General features: G+C 34.8%; 1 protein-coding gene across 1 annotated transcript in view; it reads left to right on the top strand.

Annotated features, from left to right (window-relative positions):
- LOC106875431 (protocadherin Fat 4) overlaps positions 1-12,984 on the top strand; it is a 483,503-nt gene that overhangs the window by 266,894 nt on the left and 203,625 nt on the right. Inside the window, exons 20-21 of the mRNA XM_089363753.1 lie at positions 1,653-1,781; positions 12,860-12,984. The exon at positions 12,860-12,984 is cut by the window's right edge and continues 49 nt beyond it. Of these exons, the coding sequence (XP_089219879.1) occupies positions 1,653-1,781; positions 12,860-12,984 (254 nt within the window). The remainder of the gene's footprint in view (positions 1-1,652; positions 1,782-12,859) is intronic.

The following is a 12,984-nucleotide window of genomic DNA, read 5'->3' as shown; positions in this document are numbered from 1 at the left end:
CTCGTTCAACTTGCCTTTCATTCCTACGGGTTCGATGAAACAAAGCACCATTCACATACTTACATCGATGCCATCAGCAGATCCCCTCCACTCATTATTATTATTATTGAGTGGGAGAACAGTGCATGCCATCAGAGTGACACGGGGGTAAAATATACGAAACCCAATATACCCATCATCACTACCCATCTGAGGAGTACACCAGGCACATGCATCACAATCATATGTGCACGATTTGGTGACCTTATATCAAGATTAAACAACGTATGACCTTGCAAATAGGTCCGTTGAGAATTTCCTTCAGGTCGAGTAGCCCATCCTACTCAAGAGGTCCCTGAATAAGGTTAGTTTAAGGATAATGAACAAAACACCCATGTTTCCAAGCGTGAATTATTCAAATCTCAAAGAATTCCTCTCAACACATGGGTATGATGCCCCCACTACTTCTGCTCGTAATCAGAGATGCACATATCATTAGAACACGCTCATCTGGTTAAGGTCAAGCAACTGACAAGCAAATCTGTGATATTCAGCAGAATATTTTATCGTTATTATCATTATTATTATTATTATTATTCAGTAGTTTTATTTTTATAACGTGCTTTCACTTTACTACCGAGCGCAGCTCTGTGCGCCTTGGGTATGTGCTGTGGTTTGCTGTGGTGCTCTTATGTTTACTGTATTGAAAGTGTTTTGCGTAGAATGTGTGCAGTACCCAGTAGTGCAATTTTCTGTATGTTATATATATTTGTAAGTCCTGGTGTTTTTGTTATGTATTTGTCTGAATATTTTTTTATTATACCTAAGGCACCTACTATGATAGGAATTGTTTCTGTTTTTAGACTCCACATTCGAGTTATCTCTATTTCCAGGTCTTTGTATTTTGAAAGTTTTTCCATTTCTTTTAGAGAAATGTTGTCATCTGCTGGTATTGATACATCAATTAGAAAGCATTTTTTTCTTCATGATCTTTGACAACTATATCTGGTCTATTTGCCTTAATTTCTCTATCTGTGTGTATTGGCATATCCCAGAGTATGGTTGCTTTCTCGTTTTCTGTGACCTTTTCTGGCGTGTGTTTATACCATCGTTTTTCTGTTGTTATTCCATAGTGTTGGCATAGCTTCCAGTGTATATAGGTCCCAGCTTTGTCGTGTCTGTATTATTATTATTATTATTATTATTATTATTATTATTATTATTATTATTATTATTATTATTATTATTATTAAGGCGGCGCACTGGATGAAATGCTTTGCGGTATTCCACCCGTCGCTACGATCCGAGTTCAAATTCCACCAAGGTCGACTTTGCCTTTCAACCCCTCGAGGTCAATAAATTAAGAACCAGTGAAACACTGGGGTCGAGGTAATCGACTAGTCTCCACCCCTAAATTTCAGACCTTGTGCCTTTAGTACAAATTATTACTATTATTATTATTATTATTATTATTATTATTATTATTATTATTATTATTATTTATTATTATTATTAAATATCGTTTTAATCTTCAAAAACCTATAAATATTCTAAATTCTTATTTAAATCATTATTACTGCATCGTATACGTTATGTTTTTTTTATTATAATTTAATAAAAATGAGAATTCTTCTTACTTCTGTTTCTAAATTCTGTTTTTCAATTAATCCTAGGATGTTGCGAGTATAAATATTGAAATACTTGATGTGAATGACAATGCACCTGTATTTAGCCGCCAGAAATATCAGGGATACATCGAAGAGACCTCGCCATCCTCAAGCAAGAATACATTTGTGAAAATGGTCAGTTATATTTTTCTCGATTTTTAATCATCCTTAACACCATCGTTTTAAAGTTTTTCTTTGTAGTTATCATGTTCATACAAGTTCATCCTCCTTCCCTGCACAATTTGGTCTATAATACTAATGCCCAGGAATTTTTCATTTCAACGCAAACACTTTGTCCAAGTAATTCTCATTATAACCAATTGAATTACATATGCTACCATCACGATGGCATATGTAATTATTTCTTTCTCCCTCCCTCTCTTTCTCTCTCTCCTCTCTCTCTCTCTCTCTCTCTCTCTCTCTCTCAGATACACTATTTATAAACTAATATCAGTTGTGATTAACTCTATCACCTTTGCTTGTTCACTTTATCTGAAACATTTCCTAAACATAACTTCATTATTGCTTCGTGAAAGTCAATATCTGAGATATATAAATGTTATGAAGAGTTAACCGTTATTTCAGCTTTATTTATTTTCCCCCTTCATGATAGCAGAATGAGCGCTATAAAAAATACATGTTAGTTCAAAATGTTAATTCCACTTTGTCCTACACGAAAATACAATTCTCAAAACTAAAATTATTTTTTCTTTTTTTACAATAATATTGGCATACCCAAAAGAAACCGGAATTTTGAAATATTTTTTATTTACTTAGTTTTACATGTTTACATTTCAATTGCCTTCAAAGTATTCTCCATTTGAAACAATGCATCGGTCCAGACACATTTTCTCCTGTTCGAAGCAGTGCTGGAACTCTTGCGAAGTGATGTCTTTTAACGCAGCCGTCGTTTTTTCTTCACCTCTTCCACATCTGCAAATTCCGTAGCATCAGCTTTCGTCACCAGTGATGACCTTCGAAAAAAGGTCCGGATCAAATTTCAGCTGTTCTTTCAGTTCACAACACGCATTCAGTTGTGACTGCTTTTGATCTTTCGTTAGCAAGCGAGGCTCAAATTTTGTTGCAACTCTTTTCATTCGCAATTCTTCACTCAAAATTCGTTGGCAGGAGCTCAGGACACACCAATCATATCAGCAAGTTCGTCAATTGTTCAGTGATGGTACTCCAAGATCAATTCATGAATTTTCGTGATGTTTTCATTTGTTCGGGAGGTCTACAGTTGTCCTGAAAGTGGTTGGTCTTCAAGCGACAAGTGACCATTCCTAAAGAGTGAAAACCACTCGTAAACTTGTGTTTTGTTCACAGCAGCGTCTCTGTAAGCTGTTTGAAGCATGACAACTGTTTCGACCGCCGTTTCCCCTAGCAGAAAAAGAATTCCATGGAAGCACGCTGTTCCTTCGTTTCAGCCATCGCGAAAATCGACGAGCAAAGGAGAAGCACTGCAAAACAAAGATGCAATATGTGTCAGTACGACTAAGCTGAGTAACGCCGTTCGGTAGGCGGAAACCCGAACTACGATGGGCTTGTCCCGCAGAGAACTGTTTCCCTTTTTTATAATAAATATCCCCTCGTAGTTAGATATATTTGGATATAGTCGTTTTTGGTTTGTTCAAGATTCTTAAGCACAATTTAAAATTAACTGCAGGACTGAGAGAAAATGGGCATCTGTAAATAATATTTTTTTCCAAATATACATGTCAACTTGGAATAAAAATAAACATATAGATATAATTCCAAGTCTTATCAATTTCAATTTCGCTTGTGTTGCTTGTAAACTTTCACAAAATGATAAACATCAAACTTTTTCATTTCCCACCCCATATAAAACAGAATTCACTTCATATTTTTAGTTTACTTTTCTCTCTATGAATAGTATACTCATCTTAATTCAAAGATAAAATACATTTTGGTATTTGGTTACGTTCCTGTATGTTTAATATTTTGAGCCCATTCATCATCCGTTTGGCAATCTTTGTCAAGACAGATACAACTCCTCTCCAGATAGCAGGATCATGAATCACCACACCAAAGGTCCCACACATTATGTCTTGAATCTCTGACAATGGTACCAGGAAAGCAGAACAAAACTTCTCATTAGCTGGTCAGTTTTGTCTCCAAAGTACAAAGCGCAACGTTTCGAAAGTATAAAAGGATTATTCAAGACTATGCGTTTGTCTAAGCAATGCTCAGCATAAAATTTCCTTCATATCCAATGTGTTTTCCACATAAGATTTTGTGACCTACTTAGAAGTCGGTTGTATCAATCATTTAAACGTCTTTAAGGCCTTATTAATAAGTTCCCATTATTCTGAGCCACGAATGAAAACTGAGCACGAAATTCGTGGATTTAATGGATTGTTTAAATACTGATCAGTTTACTGCAAATGAGAACGTCAAAGTATTTCAAAGTTTTTACGCAGTTTAGAATATTACTGTTCAAGGCTTTTAGCTGTAACAATCGTGCCTGTTCTCGTATGACATAAATGAGTGTATTCTGTTTTAGAGGTTGTTTATATAAAGCCCTATGCAGATTATTGTAATCTCGAGAAAGATTAGTGATCTTGTGCACCATATAAGTAACTAGCAAGTAGTGCAACATTATCTGAAAATTCACTATCGGTTAATTAGGGGGTGGATAGCATGAGCATTACCGTACAGTGTCTAAAACACACCTTTACTAAAAATCATATCCACTAATACTCGCCGTGTATATGAAAGGACAATGATTAAAACAAAATATGTTAGTGTATTGCCTTCAAGAATTCCTGCAATCAATTAAGTGATCTGTTTTACCATCGAGTATAAGTACAATGGATTTTGTTTCAGAGTAAAGTATTTTGGCATTATCTTTTGATGTACACTCTATAATTGTAGTATTTCAAGTATTTCTGCTCTGTGAACTGAATCGAAAGACTTTCTTTAAAGACCACAAATAACGGTTTAAAATTTTCGCAAAAAGGCCAGCAATTTCAGAGAAGGGATAAGTCGATTACATCAACGTCAGTGATCAACTGGTACTTATACTATCGACCCCAAAACGATAAAAGGCAAAGTCGGTTGTAGCGGAATTTGAACTGAGAACGTAGAAGCTGAAAAACACCACTAAGCAATTTTTCCCGTGTGGTAACGAATCTGCCAGCACTCCGTCATAAAGGCCACAAATGTTAATACTGCCTTTAGATTTCATGTTGTAGCTCAAATCTCTTTCAGAATTGGGTGACAGATCCTTTTAGGAAAGGGTCAAACGTATTAATCTTGAATAGTAAAGCAGTTCATTTCATTGTATACGATATTCGAATATTTATATTCTGTTTTATTATCTTATTGAATATGGCGATATTGCTGTTCTTCCTACAAAGATACTTAAAAATGAATCTCAACCAAATACTACAGGCAAAATTTTTATCGTTATTGTCCTTTCGCAAAATTATATGACTTCCTTCTAAACTTAAATAATATGAAGTAGTTTATTGTTTGCTTTTTATAGCTGATACTTTCGAAAGCATGGTGAAATAGTAGAACTTGTACAACACTACACTAAATACGAGCCAATATTTAGTCTATTTCTTTGTACTTTTGCTTTAAAACACTACCCTCATTGACCTTACTATTGGCTTTGCTGTGGAATCAAAATGACTATATAACTCCCATACAAAAGACTATACAACTCCCATACAAATAACTATACAACTCGCTTACAATTCTGTAGCTTTATCCAATCAAACCACGTAAGTATTGTCATTAAGATTCTGAGATGAACAATTCAAGAAGTGCATAAATATTTTTTTCTACTCTAGTAACAAGGCCCGAAATTTTGTGGTGGGCAGTCGATTAGATCGACTCCAGTACGCAACTGGTACTTATTTTATCGACCCCGAAAGGATGAAAGAAAAAGTCGACCTCGACGGAATTTGAACTCAGAACGTAAAGACAGAAACGCATAAATATTCACAGGAAAGCTTTAAGTTATTGGTTTCTTTTTAACTAATCACAGACGATTGTTATTTGAAATAATGAATCCCAAAAGAAAATATCAATAGCTTAAATACAATGAACATGCAGTCCGAAGGTTTTAGATTAACCTCGGTATCTACTGAGAATGAATATTACAAGTGAATCGGATCCATACATAGTCGGCGCTTTGAAAAGTCAAATCTAAAGTATTAAACATAGAACCCACAGAAACGAAGTAGAACGCTATAATGCTATCATGTACATGTTATGAAAACCTACTGTTTGCCACCTTCTTCGACATCATCCAGCGCAATGATTTATGTTTCAAATTTTCGAAATTTATATTGCCATTAGAAAAGCGATTATCAAAGCAAAATTAACATTGTTTAAATTCATACTTAATGTTAAATCGGCATTATTTTATCATAAACATGACATATTACATTATCTACAGCTGTATCTCTGTAATATACTCAAATTATTAACAGAACAATAATTAAGAAATGCAAACTATCAGTGACTTTTCAAAACATTTTGAATTCTGAGATTTGATATATTATCTTTTTGTAACAATGTTTTGTAAATACACCGTGTGTTTACTTTAGCAACATCCAGTTTTATGCGACTCTGTTTATTTATTGCTTCTAAGAGATACAATTAAAATATGAACTAAGATAATTCTTACATAAAAAAAAAACTTGGTTGTAAAGAATATAGTTTCGTCATATGATGTGCAATTTTATTCTGTTGCGGTTGTTTTCTGCATAATGTTAATGTAGATAAAATAAACATTTAATGTTGCAGGATCAGTTATCTTCACAACTACTGGCTGCCCATTCCCTAATCACTAAAAATGCTGAAGCTGGAATATAACCGGCTTTGTCAGTCAATCAAACTGAGACAATTTTAATCTGATGAGCAAAATGCTTAGCAGCATTTCTTCTAGTTGTTTACGTTCTGAGTTCAAATTCTGCCGAGATCAATTTTGCTTTTCATCCTTTCGGGGCTGATAAAGGAATACTTAACCATTGATGTCGATGTAATCAATTAGCCTTCTACCCCAGCATTTCAGGCGTTTTGTCTATAGTGAAAATGATATTTAGACAATTTATGTTATTTGCTTTGACCAAATCATAATATAAATGCTTTGGCTTAATTTTGTACCATCGTCACTGTTTTAATTCAACAATTCCAGTACACAACCATATAAATCAACACACACACGAAAACAAATACACACAAGAATGCACAACCACACATGCACACACACATCCATACACACACGCATATACTGATATACATAAGCACACGCACACATATTCGCGCGCACACATGCACGGTAAAACCCACTCAGAAAAGAATGCGCAGAAACAAACATACACACACTCTTATCTATTCAAAAAGCAACTGGCTACAACACGCACGCACGCACGCGCGCGTGAAATGCACACAAGCGCACACACACACACACACACACACACACACACACACCAGAAATACTCTTAAATAAACACTCAGAAGAAATTTGCATACACACATACGCAAGACAGATTCAGAGCATATCTTGAAGAGCAAGGGCATGTCATTGATAAGGTCACGAATAGCGACGAACGGACACTGACAAAGAAAACTAACATCCAATTGGTCATTCAGCCATCACATTCATCGACAATTTGAATAGTTAGTTGCTAAAAAAATAAAGAAGCGGTATTGAAACAGTGCGTGTTTATTTTCATTGTTATTGGCCTAATAACCCTCACTAGACACAAGATCATTAGTTGTTCTCATTAGCACAGTTACTCATACCATTCGTAATGATGTACTTCTGAATGTATGCATTTAACACCAGCATGGCTGCAGTCGAATGACTGAAACAAGTAAAAGAATATATGTATATATATGTGTGTTATGGATGGATGTATGCATGGATATGTGTATGTATATTTAGCGTTAAAGCAGAATGCTTTAGAAACAATTGTAACAAGTCATTAAAATCAAAGATGTGCTAAACTCATTTTGTCTTATCTGAAGTGTGCGTGTGTCAGGGACGTGCCGCCAAGGTAGGCAAAGTAGGCAGTACCTACCCTGAATAAAATAGATCAATAGTAATATTTTCCTTTCATGACAAAATATTCACCTAATTCAATAAAATTATGAAGGTTAGTCTGATTACTATGCATAAAATGCAAAATGTTTTATTTGTTTGGAGATTAGGTAGGCATAATTTGCCCCTGCTTTTCAATCTAAGTATTTAACCTGTGTATAGTACTGATGTAGTATACATGCTGCCTACATTTCTATATTTATTTTTTGTGTGTTTTACTACATAGAGATCGCCAGCTGCCTGCCCTAAGTAACTACCGACGGCACGTGTCTGAGATATATATATATACGTCCACATACATATACATACATATACATACACATACATATACATACACACATAGAGTGTATGTGTGTAGATGTGTACGTATATGTGTGTGCGTATATGAGGGAGTGAGTGAGAGTGATTATTTGATAGGCTGACACACTTATTTAATATTGTTATTCAGTTATATTTACAGTCATCGAATATAATTTGATTTGTAAAGAATGAATTACGTAATTGTATTAAATATGAAGTTTCTATTAAATTATTAGTTTAGTAGTAAGAGATAAATGGATGTCGCGTTAGCATGAATTTGAGTGTGTTTGGACAGTTGCTGATAGCATATTTCTCATATTTTGTTTCTTTTTCACATAGCAAAAGCTTCTACTTTTCCATCCTTACTCAAACGTTTTCTCTTCTTTAGGAAACCTATTGTCTGTTTGTAAATTGCTTTATTTTCGTGATACACGGGAAATCGTTATTGAGTCTTCGATCTGTTAGAAAGAGTAGCTCAAATATCCTATGGTGGAATGTTTTCTATTGTGGCTGTTGATTGATGCTTGTGGGGAAGCAAAATGTCTTTCTAGGGCAGCGCGTAAAAGGATAAACAACACCCACGAACAATTAACATAAGTTTTATTTACAGTACATAGTGTTTCTTGCATTTGTCTTCGGATGAAGAATAAAAGCAACGATTTGTACAAACCGGAAGTGACATAATACTGGGGTTTACGACAAAATACCTGGTAGGTACCAATCAGTGAGTAGTCCGTCACAGCTGGGAAAATATTCATGATGGCAAAATCTCTACCTTCTATTTGCATAGCTGATGAATAGAAAATGGGAATGGAGTAATTACAGCAACTGCCTCAACATTCTGAAGCTACCACCAACAGCCCAACCTCTATAAGACTCATTAGAGAGTTCTAAAAAATCGAATCACGTGATGACTTGACACTGATTGGTCGGTTAATTAGCCGAACTCGTGAAACCATAGTGATCTTAACATGGTATCACCACGGCTCTCCAGCGATCCGGCCCAGGATCTGCTTCAATCCTATAATTTAAACCTTATTTTCTTAAAACAAGTTACTTACTGGATAATGCTTGATTATATGCAACGTCTAAAAAGAGGCAGAGGATGCTTTTAATTAAACATCAGCTGAATCGGGACTAGTCTGAAGTTAAACATAAAAAGCAATCAATCAAAATGAGCACACTCTTCATATTACACACGTTCTTTTCATTCAGTTCGAATACTGCGCTTTTAGTTTCTCAAGAAAACAATCTAAACTTTTCTAAAATTAAACTTATCCAACTGACAGTTGGCGTTAATTATATGGTATTTGAAATCGAAACAGTTTTATTTCCTTCTCACAAATTCCTACAGTTTTGTGGCGAGACTTAGTTCCACCCAGGATCGAATTTGCATTACGTATTTACAGGTGTCTAGTCATTCGACTCTCTTCTCCCTCACAGCTTGTGCCAATGCCAGTGAAAAATACTTGTTGTTGGTGTTGTTATTGTTGTTGATGTAGTTATTGCTATTGCTGTTGCTGCTGGTAGTGCTTTGTATCTTGTTGAGACTCATATTCTCAGGAAATGAATTCAGTCTAAATCATAATTTTCTGTAATTCTTTGTAAAGAAATATAACCTGATGATTTTTGCATGTGGTGTGCGCGCGCGTTTTTGTTTTGAATATAATGATAACTACTATGGTATCCATACCGTACAATCACGCAGTCGCTTCCTTGTCTCATTCACTTTGCAACTCATCATCACCACTTTCATTATCATTATTACCATATTCATAAGTACGTATTTCTGTCGTCATATTTTAACCGTGTGCTTTTATTGCAGTGCCGAGTGCATCTTCTGCGCATTGACCACATGCTGTATTTTCTTTTGGTTCTGTGTTTCATGTTGTATTGACATTATTCTACGTAATATATGTGCAATGTCTTGTAGTGTTATTTCCTGTATACCGTGTCTATTTGTAATTCCTGAGCTTCGGATTATATATTATAACTAAAACGTATTACTGACACAGCTACAGATACCGATTAACTTACATTTTGCATCTAACTCAGTTTTAAGTATTCACCAAACGAGTCTATAATATTGCTTCCTAACTTTTCTTCTATTTATATGTGCTCTATTCTGTCTAGTTCATTGGTTTTAAAGAATTCTAAATCTGGATTTCGTTGAAGCCTCTCATGATATTAACAGTCCTAATTTATTGTCTTTTCCTCGAGGTTGCATTGGAACATTTTATAGCCTGATATCCTTCCATAGTATTTTTATTCGATTTCTATCTGGTTTAAAATGCTAAAGATACTAGCATACACCAAAAATATATTAGAGAGTTAAAATAAGCGTCCTTGAAATATTAGTTTTCCATTCAATGCGAGGTTTGTTTTAATAATACTCTCCTTTGTCTGTATCAACAGAATTGCTTTTCATTAATTCATAGTTGGTACTTTATTTATGGCTAATGTTTCCAGCATCTGTACATGGAGATCACTATCCAAAGACTTATGGTTGTTAATATGTATCATACTCAAATCCTTCAAATTTTAACATGAGTGCTCCCATTATTATCGGTGTTATTTTAAAGTCATTCGCCTTCCTCCTTACACATTGAAAGTTTCTCCTTTGCTTACTTTTGGTCTATCAGAAAATAAACCTTAGTTATCATATATAAACCATTTTCCCTGCTCTCCTTCTATAGCCAAGTCGTTGTGATGTACCTTATTTGATACGTGTTCAAACTACTACATAGACGTGTTGAAAGCTTGGATATGGTGTTATCTTCTTTTCATTATTTTATTTTTGCAGTTGTTTGTATCTAAGTATTACTCCTACGTCTGCTTCTATCCCAGAGCTTTTAAATCATTATTAGTTTTCCCTGTTGTTTGCTTCTGCTCTACCGTATCTTGCGTGGAGGCGCAATGGCCCAGTGGTTAGGGGAGCGGACTCGCGGTCATAGGATCGCGGTTTCGATTCCCAGACCGGGCGTTGTGAGTGTTTATTGAACGAAAACACCTAAAGCTCCACGAGGCTCCGGCAGAGGATGGTGGTGAACCTTGCTGTACTCTTTCACCACAACTTTCTCTCACTCTTACTTCCTGTTTCTCTTGTGCCTGTAATTCAAAGGGTCAGCCTTGTCACACTGTGTCACGCTGAATATCCCCGAGAACTACGTTAAGAGTACACGTGTCTGTGGAGTGCTCAGCCACTTGCACGTTAATTTCACGAGCAGGCTGTTCCGTTGATCGGATCAACTGGAACCCTCGACGTCGTAAGCGACGGAGTGCCAACAGCAACAACAACAACCGTATCTTGCAGAGAATTATTTCCTCGCCATTTTTCTCCGGTATATTTTGGAATTCCGTTTTGATTTTATATTTCACTTTTCAGTACTCTCAGTTGTTATCTATTTTAAGACATTTTCTTTGGTGTAATTAATTTCTAATTTGTATTTCAACTTTTCCACATAGAGATTTAAATTTTCTATTTTGATCCATTTTTATCTAGTGCTTACTTTCGATTTACAGAAACATCTTTGTTCTTCCATGAGTGATGAACTCTGTAGTATTTTTGTTGCGCTTTAGGAGCTCATTTACTGAATGTACATTGTATTACCTTGTTTTCTATTGAACATTAAGTGTTTTATAGTTATTTCTTCTTGTTGTGCAATAGCCGGTTTTTGACAGGTTTCGTTTGTAATCGCTTCTGTTGGGCTATTTTCATTCCCTTATGACAGGTAGTTATATGCGTAATCGCTTATTTAGTTTTCATTTCCGCGTGACTTCTTTCCTTAAGTAGCTTTATTTCAATTCCGGGAACAGTTTGTAAAAAATCTCCATACATTAATAAATGTGTTCGCAGTGGCATTTTCATCTCTTCATCTGTTTTATTTTATTTTCATTTGTAATGTAGGCGTCTCTTTAATAATCTTCCTGTGTACTGAATGTAGCCATGTAAACCATGTAACACTTCAATTTAATGTCTATTACTCTAGCGTTATGTTTTAATTTTTATTTTTTTAAATTTCTTTTTTATGCCAAATGTATCATATGATCTTTTCTACTAAGTGTTAACCTTTTAAGAGGTTCTGAACTATATGTAGCGTTATTTTTGCATCGTTATAGTGATCACGGAAACTGACACAGGAGATTCTTCATTTACTCCGATTCAACTCATAGTGGTTTTGCCTTTAATTGATTTATCCCTCGGATTTTTATTTTTCAGTCTGTTCGTTTCGTTTGCTTTGCTTGTATTCAAAAGTTTTATTTAATTTTGCTCTTTCCTAATGTTTACTTACTCTATATTTCGTGTGCTATTTAAACAACATAATTTGTTTTGTAATACTAACGCATCTAATATAATGCACTAAGCGTCAATTGTATTTAATGGGATTGTCCCGTTTTGTTTTATTCATGTTCAAAAGTCCAAATCACTTTATATTGTTTGTCCCAGATGCTGGTCTCGTTTACTTAAAAGTTTCGTGTTATTTCATCCACGTAATGCATCAAATAAGTGTCAGTCATACATAACGGTGTCCAGATTACATTACATTCTTAATTTTCTTGTTAATGTTGTTCCGAGCTTGGGCTTTTGATTTCATAATGTCATCAAATTTATTTCAGCATTTTTTCCCGAATAGCTACATTTGCGCATCATCATTCATAATAACACACAACTGTCATGACAAGTAGCATTCTTCATAGTCTTTCTCACATAACATTAGTCGCGCTTGTCCCTATCATTTATAATAATAATAATAATAATAATAATAATAATAATAATAATTTTAACTGTCATTTCAAAATTTAACAAATTTTATAAATTTTCTTAAATGAGCAGGAACAGAAAATTGAAGCCAAAGATGCTGACAAAACAAGGAAGAACCAAAATATCAGATACAGTTTGTCAGGTCCTGGAAGTTTCAAATTCTCGATTCATCCTGTTGTAGGGACAGTGAGAGTAAA

This window comes from Octopus bimaculoides, chromosome 15 (genome assembly GCF_046866305.1).
Source record: "Octopus bimaculoides isolate indiv1 chromosome 15, ASM4686630v1, whole genome shotgun sequence".
In the NCBI taxonomy this organism is placed as follows: domain Eukaryota; kingdom Metazoa; phylum Mollusca; class Cephalopoda; order Octopoda; family Octopodidae; genus Octopus; species Octopus bimaculoides.
The sequence above is the reverse complement of the archived record's forward strand: the minus strand, read 5'-3'. Positions and strand labels throughout refer to the sequence as shown.